The sequence below is a fragment of the Stegodyphus dumicola genome, chromosome 3, assembly GCF_044657685.1.
Source record: "Stegodyphus dumicola isolate Sdum_Otavi_A_Nest chromosome 3, ASM4465768v1".
Classification (NCBI taxonomy): Eukaryota; Metazoa; Arthropoda; class Arachnida; order Araneae; family Eresidae; genus Stegodyphus; species Stegodyphus dumicola.
Genome location: NC_140770.1, coordinates 252,622,485 through 252,645,617, shown reverse-complemented (window position 1 = coordinate 252,645,617; position 23,133 = coordinate 252,622,485). Strand labels below are relative to the sequence as shown.

At 31.4% G+C, this 23,133-nt stretch overlaps 1 protein-coding gene across 3 annotated transcripts in view; it reads right to left on the bottom strand.

The window, feature by feature from the left end:
* Positions 1-4,561: 4,561 nt before the first annotated feature.
* The window catches only part of LOC118181206 (LIM domain-binding protein 2-like), a 190,862-nt gene continuing 172,290 nt past the window's right edge, over positions 4,562-23,133 (bottom strand). For all 3 annotated transcript variants that reach the window (XM_085814052.1, XM_035350283.2, XM_035350284.2), the window contains 2 exons: positions 16,942-17,075; positions 4,562-5,162 (listed from right to left, as the gene is read on the bottom strand). In XM_085814052.1, the coding sequence (XP_085670178.1) occupies positions 4,848-5,162; positions 16,942-17,075 (449 nt within the window). In that variant the 3' untranslated portion in view covers positions 4,562-4,847. The remainder of the gene's footprint in view (positions 5,163-16,941; positions 17,076-23,133) is intronic.

Genomic DNA, 23,133 nt, shown 5'->3' with positions numbered 1-23,133 from the left:
AAACTTAATCACTTCTTTGGAGACCATCAAACAGCACATTGATAACTTCTTTACCAATAAACCAAATGACTTTTTTAAAAAATAATTTTGCAGCTGCCTGAGAGATGGCAAAAAGTTACATAATAAAATTATTCTTAAGTGATTCATTGAGTATTTCTTATCTTTTTGTACTGCTTCAATGCACATTCAATCTTCACACTACTTACAAACATTATCAGCAAATAAATCTATGTTAGCACGTTTATATGTTCTATCCATACCTTCAGTACAGAGCCCACTAGCAGCCAGTTAATTAAGTTGGCCTTGTGGAGGTTCATATCTATGCAACTATGGGCATTTTCATGGTTTTGCACATGGGTAACATGTATACAAGCCAATTTCCCTTAGAAAGTCCTTCATAGGCATCCCTTCCTTTAGGCAACTAGCCCTCAAACACTTTACCATGATTAAACAAACAAACCAACCTTCAGTACTGATTTTAACAAAGTTCTTATTTTCTTACACAGTCACTCAGTAATACTGATGTAATTTAGTTTACTTCATTCTAATATTTTTCTTTGAAAATTAATTAAAAACATTATAGTAGGGCTGTTTGTGGGACCCCAAAAAATCCCCTGAAACTTTTACGGACTTACTAACCGACATTTTGGAGTTTCGAGAAGGAGGGGGAGAGAAATGAAAAATTACAATTATGAAGTATTGAATGACCTAATTATATAAGTTCAATGAATTACTTATTTTGCAAAATTAATAACCATAAATTTTCAAACATATAAACTACTACATTTTATGTAAATATTTTAAATTACCTGAATTAATTCTTTAAAAAAAATTATCTAATTTCTGCTGCTTTTTTTATTTTCTGATGTTCGTGGGCTTGTCTTTCTTTTGTGGTGAACTTCATAATTGCAGGAAGGTTGACTTTTATTTTCCTCATTTACAGTTGAAGAAATTTCCTCGGGAACTGCATATGCAGAGTTAGAAGCAGTTTGCTTTTCTGCTAATGTAGAAGGTTTTTCAGAGACTTTTATAGGTGACTCATCTGAAATACATGTTTTTAAGTCCTCTTGATATGTTTTCCAACTTCTGTTCATATTCAGTAAGAGATCTTTGTGAATTAGATCAGTCATTGGATTTTTTTAGCCATATTTTTCACATGAGGTTTCTTTAGAAGCCATTAAATCATATTTAATAGTCTGCACTGCATCTAGGGAATCAATCTTAAGAGAGGTTCTATAGTCAGTGACAAGTGTATCCATTAAGTTGAATGCACTTTCCACTAATGGGCCATGGAAGCAGCTAAGGCAGGCTGTGACCAATTTAGCCAATGTAGGATACTTATAATCATTTGTGAAATCATCTTTTAAATTAAAAACTTTAGACCAATATTTATCAATTGTACACTTGACTTGATTTCCACTTTCATCAGATGTGTAGAGCATTTCTTTGGTGATATCAATATCACTCCGGTATAACCTTATTTCAGCTTCTACTTTTGACTTTTCATTATCACTAAAAATATGGGACATAAAAGACGATAATTTTTCAAAAGCTAATACTATTGTACTGGTTTTACCTCTTAGCTCTGGATCTAATGCTGTAAAACTAATTAGATATGAATTTTTAAGGGGTAATTTCTGTTTCATATGCTGTGCTGTATTAGTATAAGCTTTCATCTTTTGAAAGAAGATGAAATTTGGAATTCTTTTGCTATTGGATGATTTTTTTTTAAATTTCTTCAGGAGAGTGGAAGCTTCTGCACCAGTAAATATTACTTTGCTAGGTAGATGGAATTCTGGATTTGTGACATCAACTTTTAATAAATCATTATAAGATGTGCACTCTATATTTTCTGGCTTCATAAAATAAGAGAAAAATTTTGCCATCAATTTATAAATACTGGAATGTATTAAATGAAGCATTGTGTTTTTTTTTTTTTTTTTCCAAATAATTTAATATATGTGTTGAACTCTGGTAATACTGCTGAATATAATGCCATATGCAATAAAGTTTTGTTTTGCATAACAAATAACCCATTTAGTATTCTTTTTTCCCAAGCTAAAGCATCCTTTGTGAGTTATTGGGAATGCAAGCAAGAATACACCCCTTCAACAATTTTTTTTCTGAGCTGCAGAAATATTTCTTTTATTGTATACAGTTTCAACATAAGAAAAATAATCCCCTTTATCAGTTTTATCCAAGTAGTGAAAATAAAATGCAATAAGAGCATCCCACAGATCTGTGATTCTTTCTAAAACACATAAAATGTACACCCACCTATGGTCTGGTCTCTTCAAAGGCTTAAGTTTTTTAATGGCAAGGGATTCACAGATTTTGAAAAAATTTTCTCTTTTACTGCAGCTTTTCATATCAAAATTCATATCCTTTTTTTTTTCCACGCATGGTGTTACATGAGTTCATTAATACACTAATTAAGTTTGCCCATGGAATATCATTATCTTCAATAGTATTAACAACTGCTTTTGAATGGCAAAATTCCATCTTTAGAGATGCAAAATGATGAACTACAACTTCATTTTGATTGTTGTCATAAAACTGCACCAATATTGCCAGTATACTTTCTTGAGCATTGCTAGTACTTTCATCGAAATTTAGAGAAAATGGAGTCTCCTTTAAAGTTTTAATGATATTTTCCTTAATAGTTTTTGCGAGCCCATATTTCATCTTACAACATGCAGTAGTCCTGGACATTTCCGAGTTTAGTGCCGTCTGATCGCGGCTCAACTGTTTGCAGAGTTCAATTAAATTGGGAGCTACATTGAAAGAAAGAGAATTCTTGGCGATAAACGAAGTTATTAATACCTCTTGGCGTGCTTTTCTTGTCACTATATCCAATGGTCGAGCATCAGTCTCCAGTAAGTCATCAGTATTTTTTGAATTAGCATAATTACTTAAAGTCATTGAATGTCTAATGCACTTTGAATATTTTATGTGCGTCACAGTTTTAGAATGATTTGTCTTGAATCCTTCCCCACCATACTTCAGCAGTGAGTTACAAAAAACACAATATGCTTGTCCAGCAACATTTATTTTCTTGCACCATGTGCTGATGGTATCTCCATTACCATCTCTCCGTTCAATCCAATTCCACCTAAATGCATTCCGGACACCACCTTCTAATTGTATAATATCACTATTTATATCGAGAAATTTCATAGTGAAATTCTCTGGCGTACATAAATAAAAAAATATTTCAATAAACGAAACGAAAAATTTACACGTGCATCAATAAATGAAACGAAAATTTTACACAGCTGAGAAGCGATCAATGACAAATAGCTGATTACAGCGAAAAATCCCCCTTCTCTACTTATTGGCGCCACGCCAGGAGAGATAAGACCTTTGAACCCAGAGTCACGTGATCGCACATCTGGTCGAACGAAGTCTCTCCCTTTTTTTTCTGCTGCGCCTACTTGCCGAAAAGAATCCAGAAGAGAATGTCCGAGAAACGGGGGAATGAGTCATAACTCGCAATAAGCAAACAACAAAAAAGAAGTTTTTTCCCCCTTTTCACGCATTATCACTGCCTTTGGAGAAAGAAAGGAAGAGTTTTCACCACACACACTGACCTTGCGTTTTCTGCTTTCAAAGCAAACAAAATTACCCAGATCAAAATAAATAATTCATTATTATTCCTACTCCCCGGAATTTCCGGGTATCGAAGTTCAAAATCCCCGGAATTCCGGGTTTCCCCGGAGCACAAACACCCCTGTTATAGCTATATTTTTTAATCTTAAGTGAAAAAATTCACCTTTTTTGAACAAAGAAAAGGCATTGTCTGACATATGTTCTAAAGTACCAGATGTAGCAAGCATAATATTTATATTGAACAGCACTACTATAAATGCTTCTAATAATGTTACAAATAGATTAAAGTGGTGTTACTACAGATCAGGATTGCAGAATGTGGCTTCAGTGTTATTTTCAGTTAATTAATACTATAAAAACTACTCTTATTATCATTAATTATGTAAATAAAAAAATCACATCATGTTTTGATATTACTCAACAAAAAAATTTTTTTCAAAATAACTTTATTACTTTTCAAGACAATTTCACTACGTCATTGTATATGATCATACCACAAAAGCCAGTTATAAATACACAATACACTGATATTTGGTCTAAAGTTTAAATTTTGTGTATAAAAAGTAACATCAGATGGCAGCAAAATTAAAGGATGCGTGTTTATATGTTTCTATCTATATACAGCAGAATAAAAGGAATCATCTAAAAATGTAGAAATCTCATCTTTTTATATACTTTAACCTCAAAAAGTTCATATTATATAAAAACTTGAAAATTAAAGAAGTAATGTTAATTTGGAACTTGATTTATTAACAGTTAAGTTGAATTTTAAAGGATATTAATGCAGGTCTAAACCATAAATATGAATGTCACTATGAGAATATACAATGATATACCAGCAAAATTTTTTACCTGGAAACAGAATGATTACAACTACATATTTCAGATGTACCATGATTTTAAAAACATCCTTTAAATTTGCAGCGAAAATAAAATCACCCACAATATAAAATCTTGCCACCAGTTTGAAACAAAATCCTGCAAGCAGGAGTAAAATCAGCATAAAAACAACAAACACGATGCACTTTGTTTGTATTTGTACAGTTGTCCACTATTCAGGAGAGGATACAACATCTAATGTTGTTGCTATACTACATGTTCACTGAAGAACACACTTAAAAGTCAGGAAAAACAGTTTACTGGAATTCGTGGAAGAGCTGCTAATACTTAAGTCATGTGGTGACGGTCACATGATCATCCTTCCGCAAACGTTTATTGTTACATTTAAGAATGACAGCCTATTGACTGATAGCTGGAGAGGGTTTCTTATCTTCCTGGTTCTGTGGCTGTGGTACAGACCCAGGACCTCCGGTCTGATTTCTTTCAGGAGGCTGATTAGGTTGAGCTCCAGACCACGAGGGAGGTGGGGGCCCTCCACCAGGATTTGGCCCAGAACCAACCGGATTTCCAGAAAATTCATCACCATCTTCTAATCCATTAGCAGCTGCAGCTGATGCATCATACTGGGTGTTCTCCAGGCGAGTGATGAGACGCTCATCCTCATCTCCAAACTCCCCTCCCATAAGGGAAGGTTCCCCAACTACCATAACATCCTGCAATAAATTTAATAACAATTTCAATAATTTTTAATCAGCACATATATATATGTAACATTTTAAAATTCAAATGCATTACTTCCAAGTTTTCAAAATAATTTAAAATTCTAAATATTTTACTTTACATACAGGATTCTCAATGAAAATCGGTTAATTTTTTCTGACCAAACATCTTTGAATTAATTATATACTCCTCCCCCACAAAATACAATGCAATAACTAAAAAACATTACAAAAACATATTTTATCTTACTTATTGCTATGAAGCAAATGAAAGATTTCTAATACAAGGTGCAACAGGATTGTGTGAACATCAAACTTTACATGGTGGTAGAACCTGGCACAAAGTAACAAGGTGGAGTTCTACCACAAAGTAACAAGGTGGAATGTGAATGTTGATGGAAAATGAAAAGTTATTTTAATCACAGATATTTACAAGATTAGCTCAAACGAACCACCAACACTGAAGCTTCTGTTATGCAGCAGCAAGGCTAATACAGTCAAAAGTCGTTAATCCGGACTTGTCGGGACTTCGGCGATTCCGGATTATAGATCATCAGTTTAAATCGCGTAGGATGGCATGCAGAAATTCTAAAATTAAAAATATGAAACCGTAATTTATGAAATAAGGAACAATTATGATCTAAAGGGTATCAAAATTTACAAAAAAAAAGCTTAATATTTATTTGTTTACTTTATTAAACATTTCTTTCAATGTAAGTTGTTTCGTTTTATGTGATAATACTTTCTCTTTAATTCTATAAACAGACATAATTTTTTGTTCACTTACAAAGTTCCGCTGTTCAAGTCCCGTTAATTGCTGTGCCGAGAATACCGACTAACTTGTCAATCAAAATTTTTTCGTTTTCACTAACCTCTCTGTCACATTTTTCATGTCTTTATCCATTTTTTGCAGCAATTCCACTTTTTGTTTGATGGACATCGAAACATACTTTCGTTTTGTACGATCCTTTGGGAGCTCCAGAATCAAAAATTCTATTTGACATAATCGAAAGTTCAAGTTTACTTTTTTAGTATTGCTCTTACAGTCTGCAAAAAATAATAAGCCGGATCCAATTTGAAAATTAAGGAACAACGCAATCATCAACATTAACTGAAATACATAATTATATAATTTTAGCTTACACCATCCGTTATACATAAAACGCGCACGTGAAAACGTATTCTGCGCTTGCGCACATGCAAATGCGCAGTGGTAAGAGGTCTTACGCGCACGCGTAAACGCCTATGTGCATGTGTCAACGCGGAGCATGCGCAGAAAGTTTTTAGCTTTGAGGTCCGGATTATAGATCATTCCGAATTATGGGTGTCTGAATTAACGACTTTTGACTGTACCGTGGACAGGGTCTTCAGGAGAGTCAATCTACATCTCGTAAACAAAACCTGTCACCGTGATGATCCAAATATTGCAATTTCTGGTCATTCATTCGAACAATTCTTGTAAATATCCTTTAAACTGACCTTTTGTTTTTGATGTTCTTTTAGAGTTTTGGATTTCCCATTTCATCACATATACTGCATTATAAAATCCTTTTTTTATATAACATGTTCCATCATCTCATAAAATTATCCCCAATTCTGTTAAACCTTGTACATACTTGTACTGTGTCCAAAAAATCTTTACCTCACCATAATTTTGTCAACCACTTACAAAAAATGCTTTAAATGATGCAAATATTCTTATTCTGGCATTTTTAATCAAAAAATTTAATTTCACAGAACTTGTGAAATCTAACTTTTTATACACTATCCAGTCGCTATACTTACATTTAAGAAAATGTTACATTTCTGGGGGAAAATGACAAAATATATGACAAAAACTGACCCACTTATAAAACTGCACATCATATTCACAGGAACAAACGGTTTGTAATTTTACTTAACTAAAAATAACATCTGAGGAAAATATTTCTAATGTTAACAGATTAACTGAGAAGCATTTTATGCAGATTATGACAAAAGATATTGATCAATTTATTTATTTTTTAAGAATTTTTTTTTTCCAGAGGATCTTATAAAATGTATGTCCTGGTAAACACTGGCAAGCTTCAGTGTTGGCACATAATTACATTGTAGCATTGTTTGTGATAATTAAAAATTTTAAATATTTCTAGTTAATTAATTTTTTGCTTGATTAAAGTAATAAAATTTCAGACAATTAGTATTTTTTTAATTGTCTGAAAACATATATATATATATTATCTCTACGAAATTTCTTTTGATCTATGTTTGTAACAAAATTATACATTAAAGAATGTTATACTGTAATAAATCACAATGCATGTAAAATAAATTTTTGCAGATATAAACCATCATTCATATTCTTTCACAAAAAAACTGCAGATTTATTATTTGAGATAACTTTTGAAAAAGTTTTTCCAGAATTTGAGAGAAATTCTGATTTTCCCTAACACATACATTTTTAATTTCCCTGACTTTCCCAGATTTTGCAGATAAGGGAAAATCTTGGTATATCTTAATTACATTGACATACAATATGGCATGGTGATATGAACACCTTTAAATATTAAAAAATATTGTACTTAAATTTTAATACTTTTGGATTTAACAGTATTTTTATTTTAATTCTATTAATTTCCTGGAAATATTTTGTCCTCCTGTTTGGATCTGACAATCAGAAGTTAGCAAATTTATTTTTTGTTACATTTGAGCCATGCAAAAAGGAATAATTTTCGTTGGAATTGGATAATTTTCTCTATTACATACTGAATTGTGGTCAAGGAGCTTGCAGGGTTGTTACTATTTTAATTAATCAGTTATTATGATTTAGACCTAGATTATGAACCTTTTTTTAGATTAGACCTTTTTTTTCCACTTTCTAATCAGAAATGTTAATGTGTTAGTGAGTATTTGAGTCGAGGGTTTTGAATTGTAAGACAGTATATTCCTACCTCTTGAGCCATGTTAAGTCTCTGTTAACTTTAAATACAGTGGTAATTCATTCTCAAGTCAGTCAGGAGTTTAATGCCAGTTTATGCTACCAAAGAAGGTCAAACTCTATAAACTTACTCCTTTCACTCAACCCATTTTTAAGTAATTAATTATACAGCTAGAACTTTTGTTAGTTTATTGATTACTTATTTACTTGTAAAACTGAATTGCCATTTACTAAGTTAGTATTTTAAGCACTTATTATATTCAGTTAATTGATTTACGAGCTATTTATGCCAAATTATATTTAGAATATTTATGCCAAATAACTGTGCCTTATATTTTAAAAGAAATGCACTGCATTCTTATGGAACCAAGAGATTAAAATAATTCCCTCCCAACTAAAAAAAAAAAAAAAAAAAGTTTCATCTCACTTTTATTAACTGATTTCCTATGGGTAGAACTTGAGCAAAACATAAATCAATAGAATTTATCAATTTACATAAATTATTTATAACTGCATTTCCTTATTAAGAACACTAAAACATTCTACTTAAGTTTAAACACTTCTGTTGCTGCATTTATTAATATTATTAATAATTTTTTGAATGATAATAAAATTTTGTCACATTGAGAAAAATCACTTTCCATGCTATTCTGGTATATTTGTTAATTAATGTGTTAAAAAAGAACAGATAGGTAGAAATTCTTAGTGGAAACAAATTCTGGAAACTTTCCAGCCACAATAAACTAAAGTCTCCAGCGTTAGGAGGAGTACAAAAGGCAGGTGAAGTTGCCAGAATTTGTTTTTTTAATTTAAATAATCTGCACATGCATGGCTGATTTTTACTGAATAGCCTAATTTTTTATATTGAAAATTAAAAAGGATAGTGCAGTAGGTAATATTTACTGCATGAGAAAATTTGTAAAAGTACATAGCAAAACAGAGAGAGACAAATAATGGCAACATCTGCCTATTAAGAACTAATCAGCTCAATACAGAACAGAAGCTCAGCTAAAGTAACAGCTAAGAAATAAATTCAAAATGTAGCAAAGAAATTAGATTCTAATTTTTCTAATGTATTACAGCATTTTTATTTTATTGTTTGCTGAGATCTGGCAATTTCACCTGTCTTTCAAATTTAAAACACACCTGGAAGGCTTAATCATTATATAAATAAATCAGTCAACTGACATTGAAAGATGATTGTGAACAAATTAAATGTTATATGTATGAGGGAAAAAAAATAAAGTTTTTTTTTTTTTTTGAAGTATAAAACTAAATTAAAAATTATTTCAAAATATAACTTGAGTTTACAAACAGTACTGAAATTCTTAGATCACGAATATGCATAGGTAATTCACTAATGGGGAAATCTGCTTCACAGCTTAATAGCTGTGTAACATTTTTCCACAGACAGGGTGTGCATAAATTTATTACATAATGACAACTCTTTCATGAACTATGAGATACCAGATATAGATAATGCCAGATACATTTATTATATCCTTGAGAAAATGATGCTATTACTAAATTCAGTTTCTTCCATTACAATGTATATAAAGGGACAATCACAAATTAACTCTCTGTATGTTTAATAGCATAAATTTTATCATATGGAATAAATTATTTCAGTCATGCATGCATAGAAAATTTCAAGATTAAGAACTTTCATACAATAAATGTGATCTCTATTACAGTTTTTCCAAGGATTGAAAATAATAATGGGCAAAAAAGTTGTGTATAGAGTTCCTTATGCACTACTCATAAGCCCAGACAAATTAAATATGAAAACCTTTTATGAATGCTAACTATCTGAAATAGCCCATACAGACTTTGATAATTTAAGAGATGATCAGAAAGTTTTCATGAAACTATACAGCAGGATAGGGATTTATTCATATTTTTTTTAATATTGTTCATTTAGTATTAAGCAATTAATGAAACAATTGCAGATGATTTCTGACAGAGATTTGTGCTACATTACATTCCTGAATGTATCCAAATAGGTACAGCTCTAGAATCAGAGACTTATGTGGCACATATCAACAGGATGTCAGTCTACCATTTACTACATCAGCCACAACCTACACTCTTATTGGAAGATTATTTTTCAATAGTCCCCCCTCATATGTCTGATAGAACTGCCTTTTATTCATCTATGAGCGCTGCAGTGAATCCAGATACTGAAATTAGATGGTTTGGCTATTCTACATTCCAAGATCAAGACTCTGAAGACCAGTGCAGTTTTTCAATAACCATCTCTTTAAATCATGAAAGCTCAACCTTGCTTATGGACAGAACAATTATGTAGTTAATATAGAAATGGCTCCTTCTTAACTGATACCATATGTTGAAAGTCAAGAATATCAAGATGCATCACAGTGTTGTTCCACAGGAACTAGAGAACCCATTCAAATCACAAGTAACAAACCCAAACCATAATGCTTCCAACATTAAATCTGGTAAGTCACACAATATACTTGAATATGCAGTGTTTACCAAACTCCATTGCATCTACTAGAATGCCAGACTGAGTGGCGAGATTCTTCACGCCAAAGAACTTTTTCTTCCAGCTCCATAATCCAATGGTGTTGAGTTTTGCAAAACTGCAGTTGAAGTCTGGCATTAACCACCCTGATGATAGTGCTGTGAGTGGCCATAGGACACTGGAAATCTACAGTAGTTGGACAAAAATATAGGAACACTTCGTAAAATGCATGCTTGAACTGAAATGTTTATTCTTGAAAATGTTGTTAGTGACACTGATGTGTTTGCTCACGAACGCCACATATACAACATCCTCAATATGTTGTGTCATTCGTTATCGAGACAGTGTTCTGTGCCATTGTGATTGCATCACGTCGGAGCTAAATGAATTTGAACATGAATAAATTGTTGGGGCTCGTATAGTGGGTGCTTCCAAAACGAAGGCAGCTGAAGTGTTAGGTGTTTTATGAAGCACAATAGCTACGATTTTTAACTCATACAGGAAATCCAGAAAAACCGCATCTGCTAAATCACAGTGCGGATGAAAATGTATGTTGAGTGATCATAACAGACGATCATTAAAGAGAATTGTAATGAAAAAGAAGATGACAACAGCCACAAACAAGACAGCTGAATTGAATGTTGCACTTGCAAACCCTGTCAGCACCAAAACAATACAAAGGAAGCTCCACAAGTACGGTACTTTTGGGTCAGCTGCAATTCAAAAGCCAATCAATCATTAGTACTAAAAATGTCTGTCAGAAGATGAAGTGGTGCCAAAGTCATAAAACCTGGACTATCGAGCAATGGAAGACTGTCATTTGGTCAGATGAGTCTTACTTCGGGCTGTTTCCGACTTCTGGACAAGTTTACATCTGGCGAATGTCATGCCAAGCATGTGACAGAGACTGTCTTTTGAATGTTAATGGTTTTCTGACATCATATTAGAGTCACAGCAATATGTTTTTATTTTGGTGTTTCCATATTTTTTCCAACTTCTGTATATCTGTCAGCTCTAGATAACAATTTTGGCACTAACAACAATATTCCAAAGACACTTTGAAACTATTGAGTTATTGCTGCCATCAAGTACATGGTTCAGTGGCAGTCACTGTACTTTATGCTACATACTATGTTCACCTGCTATGTTAGATTTTAGATATTTATATTTTATAATAACATTGCTTACAGTTGATGTAGGCGCATACAGTAAGGCCCATATTTCACAAACTCATCTGTTGCAATGATGGCACCCAATGATTATGCCCATATGAAATCACTCAGCTCTGCCAAAGTTTAATGCACATGTATGATCCCCAATATACCTTCGTCACTCATACCTAATTAAATAACATTTTAGACTGCTAGAAAGCACATCTACTCCAGACTCAGTTACCATGTACTGTATAATATGCATAAAATGTAAACCACTGTAAGAATTTTTTTAGACTGAAGATGAGAAAAAATTTAGAGATGAAATATTTGAATAAACATGAGTTCATGAAAAGGAAGGCATGATGAACATTTGCAAAGACTACCAGCACATTTTACCATAACTGCATGCTGAAAACTTTTGAATGTATCACAAAATCTTGGTTTAACATATTCCAATGCTTGTACAGCCCAAAAGGAAACAGGCCCAAATTGATCCATTCTGTAGTAGTGATGCTATGTGTAACGTGCTTCATACAACTGCGTGCAATACTTATCTTAGTGATCACATAGTTAATCACAATTTTATTAGACTGCAGGCTTACCCTGATTATGGTATATGTGACATGCATGAACACAGAAAAAATCGAAGCTTACTATCCCAAATACTATGGACATGCTTCAGTTAATTCGTTATGTTATTTTATGAAATTAAAATATACCTCTCTCCAAAAAATGCTGAGCACTTTGATATCTCATAAGTTTACAGTAAATAACACCTTAAAGTCATTAAAAATTTATGCTCACCCTTTCTATTAAACTTACAAAATCACAGTTTTTTTTCCCCCCTCCTCCCATCTGCTACAACTGAATAAGTACAACTTATATATCAAATTAAGAATTATAAGAGTAATTTTAGTGATAATGAAAAATGTATGAAAACAAGCTGTTCTACTTTTATTATTTTGAATGTAATACTTTCAAACATACGTAGTTAATTTAATAAAAAAAATCTGAATCCAAATAACTTAATTAAAAAAAAAAATTAAAACAAGCCAGTTTTGTGTAAAAATAATCTACAGATGCAACATAAAATAAATTCAAAATCTCCATCTGATGTTATCACCGTTTTACATGTGATATCTGAATATATAAACATGCAGTAATCAAACAAAATATTTATAAATTGTGGCAATGAAAGTTGACTGTTATGTTCAAAATGCACCAATCAGTGCACTGTTTAAGCCATCCTAAATGATCATCAATTATTGATCAAAATGCTGAATACAATAGAAAAAAAAAGAAAACTAAAATACTTGCCACAATGAAACTTTGTTATGGCTGAGAGCTGGGATTCTAAGAATAGAAAAGAAATTCAAAATTTTTATTTAAAATTTAATATCATACCTTTAAAAAATTAAAATTTCCTAATTTCAACTTTAAAAAGTAAAAATAAAAATAAGATTTTAACAATAAAAAATAATTCATATATTTTATTATTTAATATAATGGATATAACTTTCTTTCTTTCCCTCCTCCCAAAATAGGTTTTTCTTAATAAAAAGACTTCAACAGAGTGAAAATAAAAGAAGAGGACCAAGAATGAACATTTATATGGAAAGCAAATCTTGCAAAAACAGTACATAAGTTTGCTACATAAATTTTCTGCAATTTACAGCAGAAACAGATTAGCTCTCATTATGAAAACAAATTTTAACATTATGTAACTAATCTTTTATGTTTTAATTGGACCATAAAAGACGATGCAATGAAATTTCATTTTCTTCAAATAGAAATACAATTTAAGTGCAAAATGAGTAAGATAAATAATATATCTTTTTTAGACAGAGACAAAAGACAAGACAGGAACAAAATGCTTTTAATTTTTCAGAAACTTTTAAAGATTAAAAACACTAATTTTTCCCCACCCTGTAGTACAAACTTATGGATCACATTCACATAATTATTCAAACATTCCAAAAGTAAAAGATTTCCACAGCAAAAATTATATTTGCAATGAAATTTGATGTGCTGTATAATGAATCAGTACATGAGGTTATTATAATTAAATAAAGTCTACTCAAAACCAACTGCAACCATTTCTAATCAAGAGATATTAACTAATTTTGTTATGTATCTTACTGATATCACTCGAAATATAGAAAAAACTTAAAGAGAAGTAAATTTTTTTGCTCAGGAAAATAAATAACACCACACAGACTAAATTATTAATACAGATGATCAAAACTACTTACAATAAATTTAAATAATGCACTCAGTGTGAAAGCTATTTCAGTTAATTATGGGTTGAAACTGTAATGTGGAGATATCAACAGCCACATAAAATGTTTCAGAGAGACATGTAAAAGATTTAAAACATCACATGTGTCAGGCAATCATAAATTATGGCCTGTGCGCATAATTAATACATAATATGGCCTGTGTACTTAAAATTATAAATTTTAAGTATCACTGCAGCAAGAAATTTACACTGGAAAATAAACTGGTCAAGCATATGGAAAACTTATTAAAACTCTTTTGCCTGTAAAACCAGCATCAGCAGTTCCATTTTTCATTATGAGAGTCCAGTTATACAGCAGGAACCCATGATAAATAATAAGCTTCCTACAATTACCAACAAGTTATGAATTCACACTATACAGTCAATAGGACTTGCCAGGATATATATATATAAATAAAACACTGAAAGTGGACACATACCATTAACATAAATGGAATATAAATGTTGTTAATAAATCATAAGATGCAAGTAATTCTTAAATACAGTAAGTTCTGAGGCTGATCACTTTTATTCATTTGGAAAAAATGTATTTTGAAAGATTCAAAGACTGTATCCCATTTCATTCTTTTGGACGTTATACAGATTTCCATTTAGCTTTTTTCAGAATGATTCTTTAGAAATACATCAAGAAAATATAATACTTTATTACATTTAATATGAGTTATATGGTATGTAACAGTCGCAGCATTTATATGTAATATATCAGAAGAGATTCAATTCTAGCTTGAAAAAAATATATATAAACATAAAACTTTTACACTATTAGATAGAGACCATTCTTTAAAGTCTGATCAAGACTTGAAACATTACACAGAAAGATAATGCAAAATGAACTGCAAAACCTAGTGCTTCATGAAATGGATAATAGTTTTTGTGCATTTACTGAAGAACGTGGGACATACACTTGCGATTGCCAAGATTAGACATCAAACACCTCCATAATTACATATCTTTCCATTTTGGGGAAAATATTAATATTATACAGGGTGGGCAAAATAAAAATGGTTCAGAAAATGTGCATAATTCTAACACTAAATTTGCGCTCGATAATGAATAGGAAAACTGCTTTTTGCTATAGAGTCTGTTTCATGTCATTTTGTCTCTAAGCTTTCCACTGCATATTTTGCTGGAAGTTTTTCCTACAAACTTCCATTCTTAAAATCTTGAGCAAACAATTCGGCATATTTGTTTCATGAATTGCCAATTCCAATTTCTAATTAATTCTGCTGCTTACAGCAGTGTTTTCCTGAAATTCTAAAAACACTTTTCTGGGCCAGCTTTATCCGGCTACCTTGTAGAATCATTACACCTATTTTGCAGCAAGAAATGTGAAAAATCAGTCATGGTTATTGCCAGAATTCAAACTCAGGACCTCCAGTTGTTAGCCAGATATGCTTCCAATTATACCATGAAGACATGCTTGTATGATACGAGGAAATTCCTTACAAAAGCACTAGTCATACTAACTTTTTAAAAAATTTATGATTTTGACCTTAAACCTTTCAAAATATATTGCAAAACTAAATTTCTGTTTTTCAATTCCTAATTCGCATAAATTTTTGGTAAGATCTAGTTGCTATTTGAACTATTATTGTTTAATCTTTTTCTTTTAGTCTGAATACCAAATATATCACGTTTTTATCAAGATCTCTTTTTTAGAACAAGCTCCAGAAGAGCTATGTATACACTCAGTATAATTAAAACTGTGCTGTAATTATTATTATGTGGCATTACAAGTCTTTGACACAGGAGTTATTAATACATACAGTTATGCACATTAAACTGTATATTAGCAACATTTTCTTAAAGTTCTATGAATCAATTAATAAACAAGAAATGCCATGAGTATTCTATAAGTAATGAATATGGAAGATGGTATTTAATTTTGAAAAGGTGTAAATCAAGGAAGTCCATTTGGTCTGTGTTATGGCTTATCAGATAAGGCTAAAACAATTTTCAACTAATTTATTTCACTGCATCAAATGTGAATATATATTTTTTATTATTTAGATAATATTTATTCAATTATGAACAGAAATTTATACAACAAGAATTAATTTGGCTACTTGTACTAAAAACAGATCTAAAAAATTTTCGAAATTAGCATAAAAAAATTTAGTATAATGAAACACAAATATTGATATATTTCTTAATACATAATAATTTTTAGAAATAAATCAAGCAGCAAATATTACCTTAGAAATCCTACTCATGTAACTAGTTTACCATCAAAATTCACCTAGCTCCAGTTATTAAAATAAATTTATGCTTGCCCCTTTACCAAACATTTTGTTTATATTTGCATTCAGAAAAATATAACATATTAAACAGCATATTTATAAAATACTTTACAGTATGTTATAAAGTAGTTATAAAACAGTAGAAACAGTATGTTATAACACAATATGTTATGAAACTAGAAAGTAGATTTCATTTAGAAATCTATATTTTCTAAGCAATTATGGCATATGACTGTAATCTAAAAGTAAAAGCTTAAAATCTTGGAGAAATCTAACTACGGATACAAGCAAAAAAAAAAGTCATATTTTAACATCCTTCTTTATTGTACAGTTATTAAAACATGACTTTCTAGTTTGCCTTTAGTCAAATTCTAACATAAAAAATTTAATAGCATCGGCATTCATCTTCTGTAAATTAACCCCACTGGTTTTAAAACTATCTCCCCCTAATATCTGGTTTTTTAAATTGCTGGACTTTAGAAATGCTTTGTTCTGGACATGGGATGATCATCTTCTGTAAGGGAAGACCTACTAAAAGAAAAGCAACTATCTTCGATAACTCATGTTATACAGTTTGGAAACTATCTCACAGTCTTATTTCGAATTCCTGGCATACTATTTTGAAAACAGATGCTAAAAACAAAGATAAATAAAGAGATAAATTGCATTTTTACTAACCTGTGAAGCAAGTGAAAAGTTAGGAGGCCCAGGTGACATGTTTTTCTTTTTGCCAGAACCCGTTCCTGCACTATTGGCATTATTTGTGGCAGACGACTTTCGCTTTCTCCTTTTACTAGGTGGACGTTGAGTTTCTACAATAAATAAAAATAAAGTGATTGCTACTACTTTTTTTTAATATGAGCAACTTCTATTCCCTCAGAGCCTTATATTGTGAATACATCTGTGATTTTATAATTTAGATATATATATAAATAGAATCTATGTTTCCTTTAAATTAATGCATGAAGGAGAAATTCAAAATTTACATATTAAAGAAATACTGAAAATACCTTCACACATATCTTCTTTACTGCAGTAATGAGCACGAGTGCTACATGTGCAATTCAGACCGATTTATTCATGAAATGGGATTTTTTTCGGTTTATTTTCATAATGTTCAAAGAGCACAGAATTAAGCAGGACTGTGGAGTTGGCAGATTTTGGAGTAAAAGGAGTCGGAGCTAGAGTCGCTAAAAATAGGTCGACTCGACTCCAGTTTTCATTGGACAGTTTGAATTTGAAATTAAATTAAAATGAATTGAAAAAACTTTAATGACAAGCTGAGTTATTATTTTTATTTATGGACTGTATACTTTAATAAATAGTTATTTTCTATTTTATTGACCTATTAATAAATAAATATAAGGGAGGAGGATGGATGTCATATTTGCCAGTAGTGATTAAACTGATTCATTTAGTTACAAATCTCACTGGTAAATTTAGGTAAGCAGCAATAGCAGCAAGAACTTCTAAAATTGATGCCATTCTTAGGAAGCGAGCAGGAAAAGGAGAGATTATATATCAAGCCACACGATAAAGAAGTGCATATTTGATGATGAAAAGGTTTTTAGAATTAAGAACTTTTTTAGGAGACGTAGATAACCCTAATGTTTTACTAGCAGAAAGACTGTGAAATGATCTTGCAGAACTGCAGAATTATTTCTTCTTTCTATACCGTATATAGCCATAAAAAAGCTGCAATTTGAAGAATTGACAGGAAGCGAGAATGGAAGAATGGGATGTTTGTTCTTTCTGAAATGGAGGGTTTATTGCAGAAGGAATCATTTCTTCAATGAAGAAAAGAGAAACTAGTTTGCTAGACAATAAGATCTTGCTGGGTTCAATATATGGAGATCCGAAACACCGAATTTTCTTGGATGACGAACAAATTAAAAAGGCAAAGAAAGTCATCTAGGAACTTTCATTAGAAATGAAATTATTCTCAGAACAATTGGAGAATTTGAATCAGGACAGTCAAACTGCAGACAATGTAATTGAGTCTCTATCATCCTTTTCCACTGAAGAATTACATTTTGAGAAATATTTTTGGGTAATATTAAAAAGGCTAAGGCAAAGCGAATGAAAACAAAGAAACAAGAGCCTTTAGATATAAAAATGAAAGAAATACAAACAAGATTTCTACATGGCCTTTGAAGAAATAGAGAAATATGATTGTGCTTGCAAGACACCTCTTTTAGAACTTATAAAAATGTATCCTGAAAAGTTAAAGGAAATAGCCCTAACAGTAAGAGCTCTTCATCCTACTCAAGTTAGTGTAGAAAGACTCTTCTCAGCTCTGAAGTTTATCAAATCGGATCTATGGCCCTCCAACACAGAAAATCTAGCCGAAGCTATACTGTATCTTAGAAATAACTAATGCCAGTTTTTCCATTTCATAATAAATGGTAATTAATACAAATAATTTGATTTTTTGTAGCACCTATTACTTCTTTTATATTAAAAAAAAATAAGCTTCACACACACACACACACACACATATATATATATATGAGGGAGTCATTAAAATTCCAGGCAGAGTCGGTCACCCTGGAATTAAGGTAAAAATTTCTTTTAAGTAATCTAAGCTGAAATATGAACATCATTTGTAATGAACTGTTTCATTATATTGTGCTTAATTTTGTGCCTTTATTTATATAATAGTAAAAATACATGTGTTTTCAAAATTTTAATTTGCTATATAGATAATTAAATTATAAAATGTAATAAACAAACATTACTGTATCACAATTTTTATCATGATTACTAATTGTTGTATTTTATTGCATAATTGTATTAAATAAAATTTATTATAATTAGAATTAATAATTATTATGTAAATTTTTTTATCTTTGAGACTAAATGTAAATACATTATTATACACTGAAAAAAGAAATTTCTCAATAATTAGTTTAATTATACAATGATAAATAACTATTACAGTTATTTAATTAATTATATAATCATAATTAATAATCATGAGGGTTTTTTCTTAATTTTTGCACTAAAATCTATATGCATTATTATTCATTTTAGGCGAGGGGGAATGGAAAATATTCTTCTAAACACTGATAAATGTTAAGATGACAATGCTGGCAAATGTCACATTAAATGAACTATGACATGGATATAACCTGCTAAAATGAGGTGAAAACTTATCGGCAATTTTCTTCAATGGTACAAAAAGTATACCTCTGTTAAAAACACAGTTCTATGATTTTTAGTGATCTCATATTTTAAAGTAAACGATGACATATGCATTGTTCATACATAATACATAAATTATGAAAAAAAATTTCAACTTGCTAGATTTCCAGGTTTTAAATCTATACAAATCTTAATTTCTGCTCATGAACCAAAGATGCAAAATGCATGTGATCATAGGATCCCCCCCCCACACACGATATAAGGACTTTTACTCCTTCGGTAATAAATTCCCTCTTCCTGCCCCACAGCAAGTAATTAAAACCCCTTCTGGATGATTCTAAGCGTTTTGACAGAATGCCAAAAAAGGTTATGTTTGAGGCATCAAACTTTACTTTTACATGAAAAAAAATTTAATAAAACATATGATATAAAACACAGGAAATGAAGCTCTGAGATTTTAATTCTTACTTTGAGTATAAAAGCAATATCTCTTAGAAAATATATTAAACACATTATTAAAGTTTCATGTGATTTATATTATATTATACAAAGTTTATTAAATTTGCAATACACACACCATACATCTCAATCAACATGTATCAGTTAAAATTATTTTTATTAATTAAGCCATGCTATAAAACCACCACCATACATGCAATACCTCATTTTAAAATAAAATAGTTATTTTAAAGCCAGGTTATATATAATTATTTCATGAAACTGATACTCATATTTATATCAATCACAATACATTCGTATGCAATACCAATTTAAAAGAAATTGATTCAGAGATGCATATGCATATTAACCCTTTCCAGATTGGCATCCCACATATGGATTCAATACAGACGTCTCTCACAGATGGGTGTTTCAGCCATTTATTACTGGAGAATGCACTAAGGGGACAGGTGCATACAGGCATTTTAAGCTGAAGCACTTTTTAAAGAGCATTAGATGGCATTCTGTGTCCATTACTTTTGAAATGAACATAGTTCTACGATCCCGACCTTCAATTTCATCACATTCTATCTAACTTTGGTGTTTGCTGTGGGGGTAGAAGGGAAAGCATAATGTACACAAACAGAGCTCGGCCTTTTTTGCATAAAACGAGATTCTTAAAATTCTTTTTTCAGGAAATACAGGAAATTAAGCAATAAGAGGACTTTTTAAAAAACTAAAATACACTTTTACCCAGCAGTAGTTTTTTTTATTTAATTCACATGTTTATTTTCTCAGTTTAATTTTTTTTTCTTCAGGGAACCATTCTAAATTTTAGAACTAAGTCCTAAGTTTGTGTTGCACTGCAAACAGTAATAGCACACCCTATTGTGTGTGTGTGTGTGAATGAGTGAAATAGGGAGAGAAAACTCTTTAACTTTTTTGGACATGGCAGCATGTATTTTACATCAACTAGTCATGTAATGTATTTGCTTAGCAAACAATTTTTTTATATACAAAGATATGATTTAAAAAAAAAAGGAATTTTACATTATGCAATTAAATTACAATATGATTTAGCAGAACTGACATGAATAAAGCCCCCCCAAACACACTTCTGAAAATCATATACGTGTCATATATACCCTGCTTTTTTAGGGGGGGAACAATTTAAATCTGGAAGTGTCTTATCCCATTCAGGACCAGCGTTCCATATACAGGGTGTTTGGGATAAATTTGACATATTTATAATTGATTATATTTTTCCGTAGGTTGGAGATATTGACACACACTACTCATCATTTAAAAGTTTGGACCCTTCTTCGTTCATATACAAGATGCCAGAAAGGATGGATGTCTGGAACCCACCTGAATCATGGAAGAGAATAACTTGCATCATGATGATTCGTGCCGGCCATCAAAATAAGGATATTATGACTGCTGCCCAATGCTCCCTGAACACAGTAAAAACAACCGGGCATGAACTAGAGACTTGCAATGGTGACTACAAGGGTGTAGCAAGAAGAAAGATCCCTAGCAGACGATCTGATTGCGTTCGTACAGCAGAATTCCTCGCAAATCTGCAGGAACAAGTGTTGAAGGACCCTGGCATTGGAATTCGGGCTTTGTCACGTGAAAAGAATGTTGCAGCCTCTACTATGAAGCTTGCACTCAATGAAGACCTTCGCTACTACTCATACAAGCAGATTTTCTTTTTCCTTACGAAACTGTCAAATTTATCCCAAACACCCTGTATGTGACACATCGATCACACTCCTTTCAGCCCAGCGCTGCGTATATGGGAAGAGTTCCAATCGATCTCTACAGCCCAGTGCCACGTATACAATTAAACTTAAAAACAGAATGATTTATTTGAATTTTTAAAAGCCAGTAGATGGTGCTAAATGGTAACTGTTTTCACATGGCATTCGACCGTCATGTACTGGCATTAGTTTCTGTTCTTTCACTTTTGCTCTGTGCTTTTTTTGTTATTAGAATGTGGGTAAGTTCATCCAGCTTCTTGTTTTTGTTTATGTTATTTGCCTTTTTTGTTGGGAAAGTGCATTCAGCTGATTACAGCAGGTGTAATGTCATCGAACCTAACTCCAAATTTTTATCTATTTATTTTGAAACTTAAGCTTTCTAGGTTAATTAAAAAGTAACATTACAGCATTATTACAGAAGGGGAAAGACTATTAGCTTTCTCGACACGTAATGCATCTTACTCGCTTGCATTTCTCAGGAAAGAGCCAGTGTTTTTATTTATTCTTACTCGATTTCATAGGTCATTATATATAATGCTTTCGATGGTCATTATATATAATGCCTCAGACATTATATTATAATATATAATGTTTTAATATAAGTTCGATGACATTACACCTGCTGTAATCAGCTGAATGCACTTTCCTAACAAAAAAGGCAAATAACATAAACAATAACAATAACAAGAAGCTGGATGAACTTACCCACATCTAATAACATTCTAATAACGAAAAAAGGAAAGAGCAAAAGCCCCCCTCAAAAAAAAGGGGGGAAAAGAAATTCCTAACTTTACATATAATGTAATTATATATAACGTATATATTGACTTGATCAGTAACGGATATCCCGCCAGTGGGGGGGGGGTCTTTACCTGATCGCTTTCTGGTCATCGTGGCGGACACTGTTTTTCGATCTATACAAACAGGAAGTTTTCTAATATAAACCTGATATCACACAGAGTTTGGGGATGAAATATTTCTGGTTGTCTTTTGAAGAAGTTTTGGGACATGTTTGGGCTTATATTCAGTTTCATTGCATTATCCATGGCTAAGAGTCCGAGATACGTAACTGAGATACTGTCTAACTGGAAGACATTTTCCAGAAATTTTCGTTGACGGAAAAGGTAATAAAGGTAGAAGATGCATTGTGTGTGCTTAAAAACAACGTATTTTGAGTGCAAAATATGCAATGTAGGACTGTGTGTCGATCCTTGCTTTGAATTATTCCACACACACCAGAATTTTTAAATTGGAATAACCAACAGATAATTCTTGCTCAGTTTCCTTTTTTAAATTTCGTATTTGTAATTTTGTTTTCAAGTTTATAGTATTTATTTCTGTGTGTATAGTAACGATTTTAGTATTTTGCCTGTTTAATTTGTTTCTATTAATGTGATATTCTTAATAGTGACACATATTAAAAACAAGTACATTAACCCCCTGAGCGTCATGACCGGGTTTATCCGGTCATCAGAAGTTTTGCTATTTCGTATGCTTTCTTACTTTCTTTAATAATACAAATATT